The 19,237-nt window shown below is 35.2% G+C and overlaps 2 protein-coding genes across 4 annotated transcripts in view; both read right to left on the reverse strand.

Moving 5' to 3' along the window:
- The window catches only part of LOC113121057 (tensin-1-like), a 40,614-nt gene extending 30,931 nt beyond the window's left edge, over positions 1–9,683 (reverse strand). The window contains exons 1-12 of one of the 2 annotated variants that reach the window (XM_026291284.1): positions 9,521–9,683; positions 7,990–8,168; positions 7,825–7,875; positions 7,237–7,359; positions 7,044–7,108; positions 6,147–6,230; positions 4,565–4,674; positions 3,955–4,015; positions 3,761–3,836; positions 3,547–3,676; positions 2,266–2,343; positions 2,061–2,150 (exon numbers count right to left, since the gene is read on the reverse strand). In XM_026291284.1, the coding sequence (XP_026147069.1) occupies positions 2,061–2,150; positions 2,266–2,343; positions 3,547–3,676; positions 3,761–3,836; positions 3,955–4,015; positions 4,565–4,674; positions 6,147–6,230; positions 7,044–7,108; positions 7,237–7,359; positions 7,825–7,875; positions 7,990–8,139 (1,018 nt within the window). In that variant the 5' untranslated portion in view covers positions 8,140–8,168; positions 9,521–9,683. Of the gene's footprint in view, positions 1–2,060; positions 2,151–2,265; positions 2,344–3,546; positions 3,677–3,760; positions 3,837–3,954; positions 4,016–4,564; positions 4,675–6,146; positions 6,231–7,043; positions 7,109–7,236; positions 7,360–7,824; positions 7,876–7,989; positions 8,169–9,520 lie in introns of those variants that run through there. The other variant, XM_026291285.1, reaches the window with a different exon arrangement.
- A 1,283-nt stretch (positions 9,684–10,966) lies between these two features.
- LOC113121058 (MARVEL domain-containing protein 3-like) lies at positions 10,967–17,278 on the reverse strand. Of its 2 annotated transcripts, none has more exons than XM_026291286.1 (4): positions 17,194–17,278; positions 16,373–16,499; positions 16,169–16,281; positions 10,967–11,667 (listed from the first exon to the last, which is right to left on the reverse strand). In XM_026291286.1, the coding sequence occupies exons 1-4, from the start codon at positions 17,270–17,272 to the stop codon at positions 11,012–11,014; spliced, it is 975 nt and encodes a 324-aa protein (XP_026147071.1). In that variant the 5' UTR covers positions 17,273–17,278; the 3' UTR covers positions 10,967–11,011. The 2 variants fall into 2 exon arrangements, with proteins under 2 accessions (XP_026147071.1, XP_026147072.1); XM_026291287.1 differs by having other exon boundaries at positions 17,092–17,198.
- Between the last annotated feature and the right edge of the window lie 1,959 nt (positions 17,279–19,237).

The following is a 19,237-nucleotide window of genomic DNA, read 5'->3' on the forward strand; positions in this document are numbered from 1 at the left end:
GTAAATACATTTACAGTATAATGTTGCAAAATATTTCAAATAAATGCAGTTTTTTTTTTTTTTTTTTTTTTTCAACAAAGAATACAGAGGAAAAAAATTAATCACAGTTTCCACAAAAAATATTAATCATCAACAGTTTTTTTTACAACCATGATTTCCTGAAGGACCATGTGTACTTCAGAAATATCATAGAAGCTGGTACCTTGCAATGTAAATGAAATTAAATAAATAAATGCTTACAACTGTTAACCCTGCTATCATCAGATCTTTCCCCTTTTCAAGTGACAAACTTCTTCAAAATAACCAAAACCTTGTTATAATGGCAGTAATATAAATTGTCAATAAAATCATCCCTGCGAGACTTTAAGACAAGATTAAGATTTTTTTGCAATACAATGTTAAAATATCAACTCCGTTACCTTGATTTTAAATAGTAAATATCTGATGACTGAAAAGTGGATATATGTAAAGATGTCATCATTGAAAGCACACTGTAGTTTCACAATCTTGGGCACAAGACTTGTAAAATCAAGCTGATCTTTACATATCACCTTATTAGACTGGGATATAGATACATTACAAACAATACAAATACTAAAATAATATTATGGTTGCCATCATTGGCATACCATTCAGCACATTTGTTTCACCTCTGTCTTACTTCTCCTTGCCTAGAAGACAACTCATCTTGTTAGTCTGGCTCTTGATTAACAAATGAGTAATTTGGGTCAGTTATGTCTCCATCCTGACTCACTCTCCTCAACAAAACATCATGTAGTTTGAGTAGCTCTGTCTTACTACAGTTCATTTAGTGCAGCAACCTTAACATTTACAGTAATTACAAACCCTCAAGGAACGCAGCCAGGGCAACAGCGCTGAGTGCTGTGGCGATACTATGGTAACTGACAGGCCTGGTTTGGAACTCATTATGGTCTGGAGGCTTAAGGCCAAACAAGATTAGGTTAGGGTCAAATACAAGAACTTTACTATTATTGTAGGTTAAGTTTTCCATTCATTCTGAACAGTCCCACACAGTCTCATGTTCCAATTAACCTCAGCACACAGTGCCCAGACTTAATAACAGTATTAGAGGTATAATGTGTTTCCTGTAGCAGACCAACTTGACAATTACTAGACCATTACGTACCTTCATGTCTCAGAAAACTATTCTTTGCATCCTGAAGTAAACACTGCTTATATGTGCATTCATGCTTTTGTTTTCTATCCTAAAATAAATCCCACATTCCCGTGGTTTCAGCCCCTCAAGAGGCACATGAAGTATTATAAAACATGTTCTGAATTAGTTAGTGAATGCAAAGCTAGATTTAGTGTGCTTGCAGTATGTTGATAAAGATATAGTAAAGTGTATGTAGTATACAACTAAATGTGATTCATTCTTTTCCCAAGTAATATTCTAAAACAGACCAACACTTGTGAATTTTAGATAAATATTGTGAAAATAATTTTTTATTTCAGCAATTTAGCTCACATTTAATTTGCCATATATCATTGAGGTTAGTTATCTCATGGGACATTATTACAAGGGCTAAATCTCAGTAAAAAAATGTTAAAGGTCTTATTGCACTAATGCTTTTTTGTTTTTAACATGAAATACTTTTTTAAAATAAGAACAATTTGGAGTGAATTCTCTATTTTAATCTAAAACCTAATATAATGACTGTTGTACACACTTTCACAATAAAACACAATAATAAATCACAAAGTGATAATTGTTGTGTTTTAAAAGTTCTGTTGGCAACAACAATACTTTTTACTTTTTTACTGTATGCTGATCAATTTTGCAGTTTCATATATCATTTTGTTCTTCATAATCAGGTTTTTGTTTTAATGAATAGAAAGTTTAAAAAGAGCAGGGTTATTTTAAGTAGAAACATTCTGTCACATTATATGTCTTAACTATTGACTTTTAAGGATTTAATGTGCCCTTCCTGAATAAAAAAGTACCCCCCCCCATAAAAAAACTAAAAACCTCTATTCTAGTTCTATTCAAGAGCAGTATTGGAGACATTATAAAGAGCTTGAGAAGTCCAGTCTTTTACCTGCTTCTGTAAGATTTTCCCACTGAGTCTTTAGTGAATCCAGAGGGTCATTTTCAGTGACTGCTGAACTGTTCTTCCAGTAGCCAAAATCTCAAAAAGGAGATACACGGAGTGTTAATTTACAACTAAATGAATTTCTTCCTGAACAAGCTATATTGAATAATCCACATAAAACACCTTTCTTTCCAGAGAAATGTGAGGATACCTGAAGCAAGGGATGGGTTTCTGTCGGCAATTTCTGAAAAGAGCAGCTCCACCACACCTTCCCCTGGGAATCTTGGGTCTTGAATGGAGACAAGAGCAAATGATGACTGAAAGGGATGAAAGGTATGGAAAAAACTACACTGCACAGCAATGTGGGAACATCAACACACACAAGTTCAATGACAGCTGATTTATCCGTGACTTGTAAGCACATTAGTCACAGCAATGTGACAGTTTTGTTTTTCTGTCCATCCAAAAGTACAGTTGAGTAAGGCTTCCCACTGCATAAGGAGCAAAATAAAGTGTTAGTGTAAAGAGTTGAGCTGTCTGTCTCTTTCTTAGATCTGCTTGGGTCACTGTGTGTCTTTCTCTGTCATCATTTACCAAAAACACTCTGAAAGCACTTGCTCACATGCTCAGTCACACGCACACTCATATACTAGGAAAAGGGAACCTGTACTAAAAAGTATGAATTTCCCAACATCACATTCAAAATATCAAAGAGTATCTGAAGACAACTGTTAGTGGATGTAGGAAATCAGTTTCTTTCCTTTAGGAAAACACATAATGGCAAAGATAGATATTATTTCTACGATAAAACAAAAACATTAATATGTATTATGGACACTTTGTATTTCCCGCATTATTTAAATAACATGGGGAGCTAATTCCTCTCTAACTCTTAAAATAATTCCATTGCAGACCATTTACAGTTCATGATTGTATTCAGTCCATTTCAGTGTTATTTTAGTATCACTGATATATTATAATAGTTTTTATTAATATTTCGATTTTAATTTTAGTTGAAAGTTTCCAGAATTGCCATGTTTTTTAAATTTTTTTAGGTTTTATGATTAATTTTTATACTGTTTATTTTATTTATTTTTTAACATTTTAGTACATAAACTTAAACTAAATGAAAATGGGAATTGACACATAAGCAACTAGCTGAAATAATATAGGTTTAAGCTTTATATATTTTGATTTATTTCAGTTCAGTTTCAGTTCTCCAAGTAAATACAGCCATAGTTCATCACACCAACTGTGAACATTTTCCAATAACATTCCTCAACCAGATTTACGGTTCAAATATTTGATGCCAACATTTTGAACAATATATCTATTGATTTATCTGAAAAGATAAAAAGAGCTTGTTCTGGATACAAAATAAACATTATTTGGCTTGTTATTATTCAAATGGCAATCCTTTCCTAGATTCCTATCTTCAAAAAACTTTGCGACAGTTTGAGTGCAAGGGTTTGACCAAAACTACTTTGTGTACCTTCGTTTGCATGATCAAGGTCTTCTTTCTGCAAGGAAAGTTGGTCTCCATACAGAGTGCCGGTGTGGAACTGCACACCAAACACGGTCTCGTGAATCATCATGGTATCATTTATGTGATAGCATGCAATCTGCAGAGAAAGCAGAAATGAAGACGCTACAGTGTGCAGTTTTCAAAAGATTAGTGCTGTCTGTCTGTCTGTGAGATATCTCACCATGAAATCACCTCTAAGCATCTGTGGGGGCTCCAGAGCAAAACACACTCTGTCTGTCTGACCTACAGCGACCTGCCTGAGAGTTATACACAAGCACTAAATATACACATACTATAAATACATGGATAAACATGATGATACACAAAGTATGTTCAGAATTTTACATTATATTCATATAATATCTGGTGTCTTACTGCACTCCTGATGTGTAAACTGCCTGTGTGTCTTGATACACTCTGATAAACAGCTGACACACTGAAAACAAACAGTCCCAGAGGAAAATTGTATTACCTTTTTGTTAGAGTTAACAAAATAGAGATCTCAGTAAAGTTTCGAGTTTCGACTTTGCCTCAGATGTTTCTTTTCGACTCCCTTTGTTAAAATAACTATATAAAATATTCAACTAAATACAGAATGCATATCGTAAATTAAGAACTGTAACTTTTACATGGAGGTCAGAGCTTAGATAAAATGGATTTGAAAGAATTTGATACAGAAATACTTTTACAGAATTTCTAAATCTAAGTTACATACACAATTTACATACATTTAGATTTGTGGTACACATAAGAAAGAAATGAGAGTAAGATAACAGAACTTTCATTTTTGGGGGAAATAATATTTAAGTAAGATTACTGAAGTATTTGTTTAAACAGGAAAACTGAGAGATTCTGAGAAAGATCTTTTCTCTGGCAATGTATATTAAATTGGATGACAAACTCCTAAAATTACTTGGAAACTAAAAACACTATTTCACTAAAAGGTTAAAAGACTGGATGTACGTCATATGGGTGTTTTTATCACCTGTAGGGTGGAAGTCAGGAATGGGATGGATATTGATGCCATGGATGAAGAGCGGGGAAGAGTTTAAACGGATCTGATGGGTAAGGAGTCTGCCAAACACCTGCACATACCTGAAACATCCACAAACACCTCAGTCACTCATATTGACAAGACAATACTAAATCAGGCTTCATAACACCAGCACAACTTCAGATGATGTCAATAATAAGAAAGTAAAAAGATGCATCATCCTGGTTTATTTGGCAATTTTCAGCATTTTAAAACAAAGGGATTTAGGGGGAAGAAAGAATGCATGAATATTTCCAAATAAACTACTGTAGCCAAAGGTGTGAAAAGTATGGGCGCCCGTTTCCACCACAAGATTAAAAATCAATAATTAATCATAAAAAAAGGCAATTCCAACTTTTTATCCCAAAATTCTGTCTTGTTTTTTTTTTTTTCTTAATGTAAAAAAAAGCAGTCAGAATTGCAATATAAATTCTTACTTTTTTTCTTGGAATTCTGACTTTTTATAAACTCACAACTGTGAGTTAACGTGTCTTTTCTCTCTGAATTTATAAATTTATGTTCCCCAATTTTACATTTCTCAATTGTAAAAAAAAAAAAAAATCTGTCTATTTAACTTATAATTGTGTTTTTTCCTCACAGCTCGCTAGGAGCTTGACAATGGCAATCTGACCAATCATAATGCCGATTCTGCCATTATGTCAGAAAAACAAACCAGACAGGAGAATAGATGAATGTTGGTGGACTCGAACTTGAACAATTATGTATATTGACATCTTTCTGCAGTTGAAAGAAGATCCCTTCCGATGTTCATTCATGTTTATTTTGTGCTATAATAACTAGTAAAGAGGAAAAGATGATCGGTTCAAGTGCCACTTGAACTGAGGCGCTACAGTTCTGAGAAAAAGAAAAGCTAGATATAAATTTAAACTTGCAAGATATAATGTAAACTTAGAACTAAGAAACAACAAAGTGTGTTGTGGAAACAAGCTTCCAAAGAAAAGCGTTACTGATTCTGAAAGCCGAAAAAAATTTACGTTTCTCCATTGATTTAATGCTATTCTGGGTACACCTAACTATCAAAGAGAATAAATAGCTTCTATATAGTGTTGCCAAGAACAGCTTCTTTGTGTTGTTCCAGCAAAAGATCAGAGAAGAATATTTATGTTGCCATTTTTGAAGCTTTACAATAACTCATCTTCCAAAAAGTGTTTATAGAGTCAATAGAGATAAGAGAGCATAAGGGATGGAAGATTATAGCGCACTAAAAATCAGGGGAGAAAAATTGCACATGCATGAGGGATGACAGGCGGTGTCTTTCAGCATGATGTAAAAAAAAATACATTGTAAAATGAAGATATTTCACAGAAAAAGGAAGTGGAAATAATATGAGGACATCCACATTGCATAGGGGGATTTCCTCTCATGAATGTGTCTCTGTGTGTAACCTTTGCTCATGACAGACTGCTGAGTGACCGACAGCCATAACAGCACCAACACCTCAGTATGCCTCCAGGTGAAAAGCAACAGGAACGAAGGAAAAAAGAAAGTTAATGCATAAACAAATGAGCCTTGCCTTTTCTGAGATGGAGTCATAAGGCTAACCATTTTATCACTGCAGAACTTCTTCATGGAGTACAGCTCTAACGCACGTTCCTCACTGAAAGACACAAACGAAAGTATAAACAAATCTTTCTGTTTGGTCGACTATGCAATCATTTAACATACAGTGCATGCCACAACATGCAGTTCACAATCAATTCACGATGATTTTATATATTTAAACACAGATTTTTGAAATGATGCCAGATGAAGCTATTAAGATTACTAGTAAACATTATCATGTTACAGCAGAAAATTACAGGTTTGGAACAATATGAGGGTGACCAAATGATGATAAAATGCTCATTTTGAGTAAACAATCCCTTTAAAGGTCTTAAAATAAACAGTAGATCCAAAAATCAATGTTCTGTCATGTTGTTCCAAATGCATATGACTCTCTTTCCTCCGAATGAATGATTACCAGAAACAATTGCTCTTGTAACAATCACTGAACAAAGCTTTCAAACTGGATTTGTGAACTAGTTCAATTGACTGAAAAGATCCAAATCAAAAAATGCTCAAATCTTATTCAAAATCTGGACGTTGCTAATGATTATATTCGACTTAAATTTGAATCTGTTCCTTATACATAGCTATCAAATTAATTTTGAAAAAATGAAATATAGTGCATGATCAAAAGGACTATTTTTATGTTCTATTTCGAAACTTGAACGTGCCAGAGACCATTTATTTTAATCACACAGAAACTACCGCAGGTTTAAAATGGCATGGGTGAGGGTGAGTAAATAGAACCAAAATTGTCGTTGTATTGAGATGAACTAACTCATTAAGCAGCTCGTCTGAAATAACAGTCGTCTTATTAAAGATTTTTTTAACTTGTTAACAATGAATCTGAATTGTCAAGTGGTACCTGGTGGACACATTAGATAGCTGGATGTAAGAGGATATTACCACACCCACTCTGTCTCTGCTGCCCTATGAGAGACACAGGAAGACATTAACCAACATGTACATTCCTACAGGACGGAGTCAAAGTCCCAGAGACAAATAGGCCTAATGGACTTCAAACCTGAGAATGAACAGCAAATATCTTTAAATCTCACTTTGCAGTGTAGCAGCAGCACGTTTTCAGAGTGTGCCCTAAGCCAACTGTCCATGTTTTTACACACTGAACACAGCAGATGGAGCGATGGAGCTTTTCCTTCTGGCCATCCTAGATCCACCACCTAACAGTCAGAGATGTGAGGTCACAGTTTAAGAATTCCATTTCAAATAAATGCTGTTCTTTTAAACTTATATTCGTCAAAGAATCCTGACAAAATGTTCCATGACAAAATTATATTTAGCAGTTTTCAAGATTCATAATAAGAAATGTTTTATTATATATATATATATATATATATATATATATATATATATATCTATATATATATATATATATATATATATATATATATATATATATATATATATATAGTATTACAATAAAATACTATAATGTAATACTATTTGAATAATGATATTTCTCAATATTACTATTTTGGATCAAATGAATGCAAAATTGGTGAACATAAGAGACTTATTTCAAAAAAATTACAAATCTTACCAACCCCAAACTTTTGAATGGATTATGGAAGTATACATACCATTACACATCATTAACAGTCACATGACACACAGTTTATCTTTACCCTGTGGTTCATCCTGCTGAGATCATCAGTGTGTTCGGATAAGTTAATGACCTGCGTGCAGGAAAATAAAGGTTTTGTTCCATGTGACTCCAATAGCAACAGTCTACTATCAGTCAACAAACAAACACAATGGCACCGGATTCGTTTGTTTTCTTGTCTGCTCACCATGTATCGATCTGCATGTTTGGACTGCAGCATCTGCGTGATGCTGCGCAGGTTGTGCTGGTACGTCTGCTCTGTGCAGGACTGGTGGAAGGTGATGCTAATGATACACTCCGTAATGTAGTCCAGGTCAAATTCAGATCCCTCCGCCATCACGATAGTGTTCCCTCATGGAAGGAGATCTGCAGAGAGGATGAGACTGGCTTCAGTTCAATAATGTGAACACAAATACTTTACAAGAGAAATCTGACACTTCAGTCAGTTTATGAAAGTCGTGTGTATAGTAGTGTTCTGTAGTGGAAATGCTGATGGTGGATATTTTATTACAGATGTCATGAAAATATAGTTCCAACCATCAGCATTTCCACTGTGGTCAAATGGTCAACTCCTTTTTTTAAAGGTCAAAGTTTTTTTTTTTTTTTTTTTCAGTCTCAGATTAGGATTTAATTGTAATAGTGAAGTAAACGTTAGCATTCCACTGAGGGGCAGGGTGACAGTTAACAGGTTAAACTTTTCAACCAGGAGAGAAGGCTATGACAGACATTTGAAAAGTAGAAAAAATTAATAAAAAAGAAGATACTTTACAAAGTGACTTCAGGGAATCAGAAAGAACACAAAAAAGGCCTCATGAAGAAACCAAAAATTATTATCTGTATTTAAAACCCAGAGCGTAAAAGGAAACTGAAACCACAGTCTGATTAAGCAGCAACATTTCCTTCATTAAAGATTCAGAGTCACAAGATAAAAAACTCTCACACACCAAAGACGCTTCCTCTATTTTTTTATTCACTATTTCCTTTTACTCAGAAAAGATAAGACATAATAAGTTCATAATAATACTACTTTGTGAATTACAATACGTGTATGCCTAACCAGAGTCAAAATATAATTCTTTACAAAGTTCAATCAAATGAGTTCCTTTTTTCAGCCTACTTATTTTCTGACCCACGAACACATGTAGTGCGCAAGACAACACGACTTCCAATACGCAAACACATGACAGTCTACGGGGCTCTTTAGTGGCATTGTCTGACCCTTGGCACGTGATAAGGTAAAAACAGATCAATTGAACTGAAGAAAGACTCAATATTAGACCAATCAGACTGTTTGTTTTGTGAGCGGACTTGAAATAAGTGGACACACCTATTGACAACACATAAAGAGACAGAGAGGACTTTGCTTCTCGTTTCTATTTACATCTCTGTATAAATACCAGCTTCCAAACCTACCCATTCTCCACTTCAAGCAAAGCTTTATTGTCCATGTATTGCAAAACAGATATAACCTTATACTTAAATTACACAGCAGATCAGATTCACCCACCTTCACTTTCAGCATTGCACACCTAGACCATGTGCTCCTCGTGTCAGTGTACATACATCTGGTCACTAATCTACAGTATGTTTAATCCTTAACCTGTCTTTAACCTTCAACTTGATCCATTAGAAAAGATACAAAAACTCAAATTACGTACTGATGGCTCACCTGAGTGCTGTCTTCAGCGAACAATATAGAAACAGCTGAAAAAACTCACCCTTCTGTCTTGCTGAAATCTCCTCTCTATAGTCTTCTGAAAACCTGTGAACAAGAAAAGAAATGCAGCACAAGGCTCTGTCTGAGCTCTCATGTACTTTGGCCGTAGTGCTGTATGTGCGTGTGTTCACCCGTTGTCAGCACTTGCTGTGTGGTAAGCATGAGTAAAGAAACAGTACCAGGGGAACACACCTCCCTATTACAAAAGAAAAAGCCCTGAGTCACACAATGTAGACATATGATGTAGTAATGTCTAGATTTTTTCTTTGCGTTAGAAACCAGACCTGACATAGAACTGATTGTGACATGAAAATACACAGAATTATCAGTAACCCATTGATTTCTAAATAATTCACAAAACTATGTGAGCTTTTTTTTTTTTTCATCCATATACTGTAACTGGGTCATAATGGTTAAATATTACCAGCGTGTGCATTTGAGATGCCTGGTGTTTCTAGAGTTGCGAGATTATGCCTGTCAATCACAGCTATGAAGGAGTGTGACAGCTGAAGCTTCACAAAACAGTGGAAACTTGTGTTGGGGATGTGAGGTAGTAGTGCTATTTAATGCACCTGCTAATTGATTCCAAACAACGCTGTATCCATAAGGAATCTTCAAAATCGTTTTTAATAATGTCTCGAAAATGATTACATAAAACATTTGTATAATGAATGCTAAAGTCACATTCAGCGGGAAGGCTATTTAAAGTCATGTATGATAGTACATGTGAGGTCAGACTGAGGGGCCGAAAATGGATGTGTATCTGCTGCCCCCTGCTGGATAATCAGTCAAAGAAGAAAAAAAAGGCATCATTTACTCACTCTCGTGTCATTCCAAAACTGTATGACTTACTTTATATTGCAGAATGCAAAAGTAGATATTTTAAGATAGAAATTAATTTTACTTGGTTGGAACAGCAGTTACGCTAATTATGTCTCTATGTGTTTCTCTGTTTTGCCTAGGATTTAAACAAACTCTAGTCTGGATCAAGAACATGATACAAATTCTTAAATACAAATCTGAAAATTATGTAAGATGCGTTGTTTTCTGGAAATTTGATGTAAATGAAATGAATGTAGAACATTTGAACATAAAAAAGGCAAATATCTGCCAGTGGGCTTATCTGTCTCATATTTATCTTGAACACGCATATCTGAATTTGCATCTCAAGTAAACTCATTTTCTATTAAGGACGTTTAGATGTTTGAATTGGAAACAAGACGAAAATACTGGCAAATTTATTGAATATTAAGAAGTTTATTCATGAGGGTAAATGCAACAGTTTTAATTTATTATATACAGGAATTATTCAGTGCTTTCTAAATGAACTGATACTGAACTGAAACCAGAAAACCATTAAAAATTGTACTTCAAAAAATTCTAAAAACAGTTGTTGTTTTTTTAAAGTAAAAAAAAAAGAAAAAAAAGAAAAAGAAAAAAAAAATCATTTTTATGTACATCCATTCCAGAGTCCATATATTTCCTGCACAAATCAGACATAATCGTCAGGATCAAGAAGTGTTTTCAAAGGACCTCTGGGTTGTTCTCGGAGTTCGGCTTCAAAGCGCTCACGCTCCTTAAAGTAACGATTGACATCCTGGATTGTTTTTCCCGTAAAAAAGGTCCCAACAGCATACAGCATTGCGGTTATAATTCCAAACAGTGCAACAGATGCATCTCCCCCATTCACACTGCAGTTCATCCAGGTATATCCATTACGAGCATACAGTCGTTCACGCCGAGTGCACACATCAGTTGAGTTCACCGAGATCACGAAGTGCAGATACAAACCTACCGCAACCACGTAAGCAACTGCACCAATGATCTGGAATGCAAACTGTCCAATCAGGAGCTTCCGTGGAAGCCTGTGGGGGGGTTTGCTGCTGGACACTATGAATAGGAGTGAAAGTGCACCAAAGGTAAGGCTGAAGGCCACACCGCCATAGACTCCCGGTGCTCTCAGCTGTCCGTACTGCATGTCAAGCTCACGCACCTGCTGTAGCTCCACCCCCTCAAAAGGAATGATGGCATCAACAAAGCTCGTTCCACCCATACCCATCGCAGACATACCCAGCTGTGACATGTGAGCAGCCACCACGCAGATGAGCACCAACGCATTGGTTAGCACGGCGCATATTAACACAATACCTGAAACAAAAACAGAAACACATGCAACTTAGAAACTGCAAACTTGGTTGGAGCAGGAAGTTTCTTAACTTTTTAATGCCTAAATCTTCTAAATATGATGCTCAGTCGTGTGAGGAATGCCCATCGTTAAATTTTCTGTAAGGGTAGGGTTTCTATCCAATATCATGATATAAAATAAATGGTTTAGTCTTACCTAACAGATGTATATAAAATAAATAAAATAAAAAATTCTCACCCCAGTATTATTTTTTCTGTCCAACTTTAAGTCACTATCCAGAACAAATCCCAGATTTTTTACACTAATTTAACATAACCAGTCAAAGAAGTTGCATTAAAGCACATCATGTTTTCTAGGGCCAAACACAATGACTTTCGTTTTGTTTTCGTTAAAGGGGGGGTGAAATGCTATTTCATGCATACTGAGTTTTTTACACTGTTAAAGAGTTGGATTCCCATGCTAAACATGGACAAAGTTTCAAAAATTAAGTTGTACGTTTGAAGGAGTATTTCTGTTCCAAAAATACTCCTTCCGGTTTGTCACAAGTTTCAGAAAGTTTTTTTCGAGTATGGCACTGTGTGACGTTAGATGGAGTGGAATTTCCTTATATGGGTCCTGAGAGCACTTCTCCCGGAAGAGCGCGCGCTCCTGTATAGCAGAGAACTGAGAGCATTCACTGATCAGAGCGAGAGCGTCGCGAAATGTCACAAAAGGAGTGTGTTTTTGGTTGCCAGGGCAAGACAACCCTGCACAGATTACCTAAAGAGAAACAGCATTAAGGGACCAGTGGATGGAGTTCATTTTTACAGAGCATCAACGGAGTTGTGTAAGTGTTTGTGTTTGTTCCCCTGCATTTCGAAGATGCTTGTTTTACAAACAAGGCCCAGTTTGACGACGGATTTGCATATTGTTTATTTCTTAAGGATAATGCAGTCCCAACGAAAAAGGGTCACGATCGTGTGTTGGAACCGCATGCAGTGAGTAAAACGGCTTTAAATATCTCTGTGTTGTTAACTTAGCTATCGCTGCGTAAGCACATCAAGTAAACAACATGCGATGTTGTCATCAAACTGCACTTTCCACATGTACATCTTAAAAAAATAAAAATAAAGACGACAAAGTGGAACTTAGTCATTTTCCAAAACCGCTAAGCAAATATATATACAGTTTCAGTACATACCACATAGAGACGCTGTTGTTGCTGCTGCTCTTGTTCAATTTCAGCCTCTGGATCTGATTCTGGATCATAAATATACGCTGAATCTGACTGTTAGCAATGGTTTGTTTTGGTTGGTTTTGTCCTCACTTAATGTCACAGCTTCCAAACGCTATCAAAGCAAAAGCCTACTGGCGCTCGTGATTCTTTAGCTCCGCCCACACGTCACGCCTACAGACGCTCGTGTTTTTCCGGGAAAAATCGGTACAGACTATCTTTCTCTTATGAATATAATAAAACTAAAGACTTTTTGGAGTTATGAAGGATGCAGTACTACTCTATAGGTACTCAAGATTAACAGGATATTGAGTGAAAACAAGCATTTCACCCCCTCTTTAAGCTTCAAAAAATACGCGGGCAAAGCTTCAAAAAAACGTGCGGGCAAAACACCTTGTAATGCATGCTGATAGAGCATCGAGTGAATTTGAATTTAACTCTCTCACTGGCAAATAAATCTGCGTATCTACAGCATAACAATGGAATTAGAGTTGTTCTGATTCCGATACTAGTATCGGAAATATCTCCGATACCACAACAAATTCTGGCACCAGCATTGGCGAGTACATGAACCCATATACTGATCCGATAACATTTTCTTAAACAAGACCTAGTTATGACCGCTAGTTTTGCCTATTCTATATCTCTGTGGGTGACGGGCGCAGATGCGCGGGAGCTCGCTGTTTTGTAGTCTCCGCTGTGTGTCACTATATGAGGACACGAACGCATAAACAGTCACTTCATGAAAATTTACCGTTTCATTTGAGAAAACTGTCATATCATAAACACTGACACTCAAAGATCTTCATGGCAGCCCATTAAAATAAATGTTCGGTTTAACTTAAGTAAATTGACAATATATTAAGCTACTGTTGTAGCCTACAGTAGATTTAGCTATGTCTCTATGTAGTAATAATAATACGTCTCTATTAATAATAATAATAATAATAATTATGCCTAGACGCTTGCTTGTTTTTCACTTGTTTTGTTGTAAAGAGATTATCTGATTAATATATCATTTTTTATATTCCTAGACTTATTTGTTGCAGTTTTTTAAACAGTTATATTGTAAAACTAAAATACCTTTTTTGGTTTGCGGTGTTAGATTTTTGGCTGCATTTGAAGTTATTTTTTGCTTCAGAAAATAAATAATACTGTCAAATTCATGTCAGGTAATAAAAATACTGTAATGAATACAGTAGTTCACCATGTATTTGTTCATGTTTTATTAAGGGATCAGTCTGAAGCACACCATAAAATAATTCTAGCAATTTACACAGGGCTAGTAGTACATAAAGCTGTATATACAGATACACACCCAAGTATCGGATCAGTACTCGGTATCGACCGATACCCTGAGCCCAGGTATTGGAATCGGCATCGGGAAGAGAAAAAGTGTATCGGAACATCTCTAAATGGAATGATACTTCATATTTCTGAAAAATGGCCCCCAATGTTAGCATATAAAGGGAAAAAAGAATTGGGGCAATAATTGAGCCTTGTGGGAGTCCCCAAGGAAGATGTAATCTTGATAAATTACAGTCTAACAGAAAAAATATATATATTTTTTTTCATTACCTTTTAGGCCAACCCAAGTGTTCCAAGTGGTTAATTAAAATCTCATGGTCCACCATATCGAATGCTGCACTAAAATATTTTCGCCATTATCTAGTGAAACAAAGATGTCAATTAACACTTTGACCAACAGTGTCTCAGTGCTATGGCAGGGCTTAAAGGCTGACTGAAAGGGCTCACCAAATTGGATTCATAGTGATATCTGCTTTTAATTGCTTAAAGAGCACTTTTTCTAAGGACCCTTACCGTGAATAAAAAAGGTACATTTGAGATTGGTCTAACTGATCCTCTATTGCCATTTTATGCCTACTCTAGCATGCTTAAAATCTGCTGGACAGGTGCCCTGGCTCAGGCATTTGTTAATTAGGTTCAACACCGTGGTCCCTACACTAGCAAAAATCTGCTTAAAAAGGCGAGGTGACATAACATCACCTTTAGATTAAGATGTACAACAATATCTGCCAAAACTGGAAGGGTAATATGATGGAATTCTCTCCATTGAAATGATGGAACCACCTGCAACTTCTGTAATGTAGAATGTAAACCAACAATTGTATCATTAAAAATATTCAAAAAGTCTTCGCAATTTAGGATTGAAGGATCTCGATACCTGGTTTGACTAGGATTAATAACCAAAATTATATATTTTACTCTTAAATAAATTAATTTCAATAAATAAAAATAACAATATATATTTTTTTATGTATATATTTGAATCAAAAGAGGATTACTACTAGAGGATTTAATCCTTTTAATGCAGTTTATATATATATATATATATATATATATATATATATATATATATATATATATATATATATATCTATATCTATATCTATATAGATATATATATATATATATATATATATATTTTTTTTTTTTTTTTTACCTCAAGTATTTTTTTCTCAAATAAAATACATACAGAATCAGAATCTTAAACCTTACAGAATCATGTAATTAATCTTGTTTAATTAACTTAATATACAAAAACCCCAGATTCCGTTTGAAAACAGAAGAGATACAAGAGGAAATATGGAGGCCTTCAAATATTGTTTTGAAAAATGGTTGGACTTTAAGTCAAAATGGACGAGAATATTATAGAAAACCCCTTACTCCTACAAAGACAATCAATATATCTGTAAGTGCCTTTAAATTTCAGTTTTATTGTGTGCAACGGAGCATGTTTTTAAGTGTGTGAAAGAAAAACATACTGACATGTATGTGCCTCATTTTATGAACTTTTGTTTATACAAGCATGCAAATACAGGTCACCTGCTACCATAACGCAAGTTAAAACTTTTTTTTTATATATATTAAAATAAAAATGACAAACAGTAATACACATAAACAGTAATACACTGTATATTGCGAGTATGAGAAAAAAAAAATTGTTACATATCTCTCAGGGTTTGAAAATGAAAGATTGGTATCAACAAGCTTAAAAAAGCCAAACCGGTTAGACCAGCGGAAAGGAGGAAGGGGGGTAAAATACACTGTGTCATGTCAGAAGGTGTGACTTGAGCTAGACTGAAACCAGACCTGTGTGAGTGCATGTTAAAAAATCTGACACCCAAATTCAGAGAATTAACTGAAACTGGTTTCAGACATTTTGACGTAGTTTTTTAGATACTTAATTCCAACATACACGGCAGCGTTTGCCTTTCAGTCTAATATTCATCTCCCATCCATAGTTACATCCGTCTGTGAATGCCTACCTCTCCTGGAACAGATGTAAGAGCACTTTGACTGCCTGTGCTCCTCTCGAGGAGCGCTCCTCACATGTCTCTGAGAAGAACCCCTGGGGTAGTACGGCGGCTGGCCAGATGACCTGGGTCAGATACAATTATAAAAGATGAAAAACAAATTCCGGTTTAATGTGTATGTTGTTGTTTATTTGAACAGGCAGAGTGTCATCTCACCTCTCACTGCCTGATCGCTCTCTAGGATTGTCTCGTTGGCTGCGGGGCTCTCGGTCTCGCCTCTCACTATAGTGTCCCCCATTTCTCTCTCTCTGTGGACGATGGTTTCTTGTCGACTGGCTCATTGCTTCATGAGGGAAATATGCTTTGGTGCATTATGTGCTTATAGCATAAGTTTACATATTTTACACAACCAGAGATAATGACTTTGAGGCAACCCAGAGACCCCAACATAAAAAGGGATGTAAATGTAATAATAATTTTAATTTATTTATTTATGTACATACATTTTATGTATGTCTCAATTATAGAATGTACGTTTTATTTATTTATTTATTTAGGGTTCATTTTTTCTATTTTCTTCTCACAGACTCATAACACCATAACATCCAGAGGTCAATAGATTTACTTATTTATTAGATTTATAGAGTAGCCCACAATCTCTATTATTATCCATCATTAAAGCTACAAAGATTTTTATGTAGGCTAATGTAGTTTTAATGATAGATAGATAGATAGATATATATAAGCAAATCTGTCAATTATATCTTAATCACAATCCTTCTGTTTCAGCTTTCTGCCTCACCTGCGCCTTAGTTTCGGTAAAGAAGTTTCAATCGTCTCATTTCAGATGACTTCAGCCAAAACATTAAACTTTATTTTTTTCTCGTATACATATAAAATAATGTTTCTATACACATTGAACAAACACATCTTACCTGCTTAATAGACGTCGATCACATTTGTTTAGTTTTTCCTAATCAAAACTGCAGACATGAGATTTTGACCGAACCTTGTCAGTGAAGTCACGCGATGATTACCTGCAATGGGTGGAGTTGAGGTGACAGACGTACCCACGCGCATGTCTATGCCCACGCGTACCCATAACGTCGCCGCCATATTGGTGCGGGCAACTGAACTCTCAAAACCCTCCTATCAGGACAGAAGAAAACATACCTGATTTGTAGGCAGCTTTGGCAAATACAAACCGTCGTACGATAATAAAAACAGATCTCGGGATATTATCTTTCACAGGTAAGACTGAACAGTTGTTTCTGGATGTTTTTTTTTTTTTTTTTGTCATTTATACAATTATGTTGACAGCTTAATTACCCATCCGTGTCGCTAGTTTGCTGTGAAAGCTGAAACTTTATAATAATTCAAAGTTTAAAATTAATTCTTATTAAGTTTTAACTTAATATTGAAGTTTATATCATAAACTAAATGGTGTTATGAGCTCAATATGTAGCTACAGTGTGCACTTTGACAAGTCTCAGACTGTCAGGATTAGTGATGGAGCTGAAGCATCTCTATTTTAATTTCACTAACGTTACTTATTTACAAAGATTAAATTTATCATTGGTTATAATGATTTCATGGCATATCATAAAACTGTGAACTGATTATATATACATTTTATATATAAACTTTATATAAAACTTTGTTGCCTATGGAACATTTTAAATCTATTATTCGGTCATTCGAAGAAGATTCATTGATTTGTAATTGTTTTTAAGTGTTTTAAATTGTACATTTGTTGTTTTAATCTGTAAGTGTGACTGTAACTCCTGTCCATTCTTGGCCAGGACTCTCCTGTGAAAGAGATTTTAATCTCAGAGAGATTTTCCTGGTTAAATAAAGGTCAAAAAAAAAAAAAAAAAATTGCAAACAGGACAAGGAAAACCTTAAGGAATGCTGACGAGAGCTGTTCCCTTTCGAAAGCTACAGTCGATGCTGCGCTACTCAGTGCATTGGGAAACTCTTAATCGTGACCAGGTGTGAATAATGTGTAACAGGTCAATAGAATCAGTGTTGCCAGATCTCGCGAGACAAATACGCAACCAGGCCTGTGGAAAAACAATAAATTAAAAAAAAAGCGACTTTTTCTACGGAGCCCCCTAGGTTCTGTGAAGAGAAAAATAAACTGGATGTAAATTGGCAATCTGTACCCACAGTTTTAAAATCCGTCCCCACTAATTGTAAAACGTACACACAGATTGTCAATTTACGTCCATGTGGACAGATTAGTAGTTTATTTATTGTCCTGAGCTTCAGGGATAATGACCACAAGAGGGAGTTAAACCACCTTTTAACATTATTTTCCCTTTTAACATTATTTCCCTTTAACGAAAATTAACCATGGTTTTACTACAAATAACCAGTTTAACCATGGTATTTGTAGTAAATCTGTGGTTATACAAATGGTAGTCAACACGACAAAAAACCATGGGCTACTACAGTTTTACTATAAGAAAACCATGGTTATTTTTCATAAGGGTTAACATTAGAAACTAATGGGATATCAAATAGACTGATGCACTGAGTACACTATATACACAGTAAACATCTGATAATTACAATTTTGCACACACAAATAAATATCATCATGAATTCACAAATTCTTTATTTATTATTGCATAATTAAAAAACTGATTGCCCTTCTCTGCCTCTGATTGGCTAGTACACATTGCCATCTGTGTCAGAGCCAATTGGAAGGAGGATGTCGGTGGGAAAAAATTCTGGGCTGCGTTCAGCCCCGACAAAACGGTGTACAACGTTTTTAAACAGAACGGTGATGCGTTGAACGCACTGTTCTGATGACGCAAGAGTTGCAACTATGGCAGCTGAGGAAGGCCATTCTTTGTGAAGAATTTTTCAGAGCCATCTATTTAGCCTTCACATACTGACTTTATTTGTAGTTCATACGGTTTTAATACCCTGTATTTTCTTTCTCATTTTTAGGAAAAGCACTTAATTACCATTGTTTATTTCTATTCCAAATGTCATACACTTGCAATGAAGCTAAAAATATAAACAACTACATCATGTTGATATCCTATATTTTCACAATAAAACTTACGACAA

This window comes from Carassius auratus, chromosome 20 (assembly GCF_003368295.1).
Source record: "Carassius auratus strain Wakin chromosome 20, ASM336829v1, whole genome shotgun sequence".
Taxonomy (NCBI): Eukaryota; Metazoa; Chordata; class Actinopteri; order Cypriniformes; family Cyprinidae; genus Carassius; species Carassius auratus.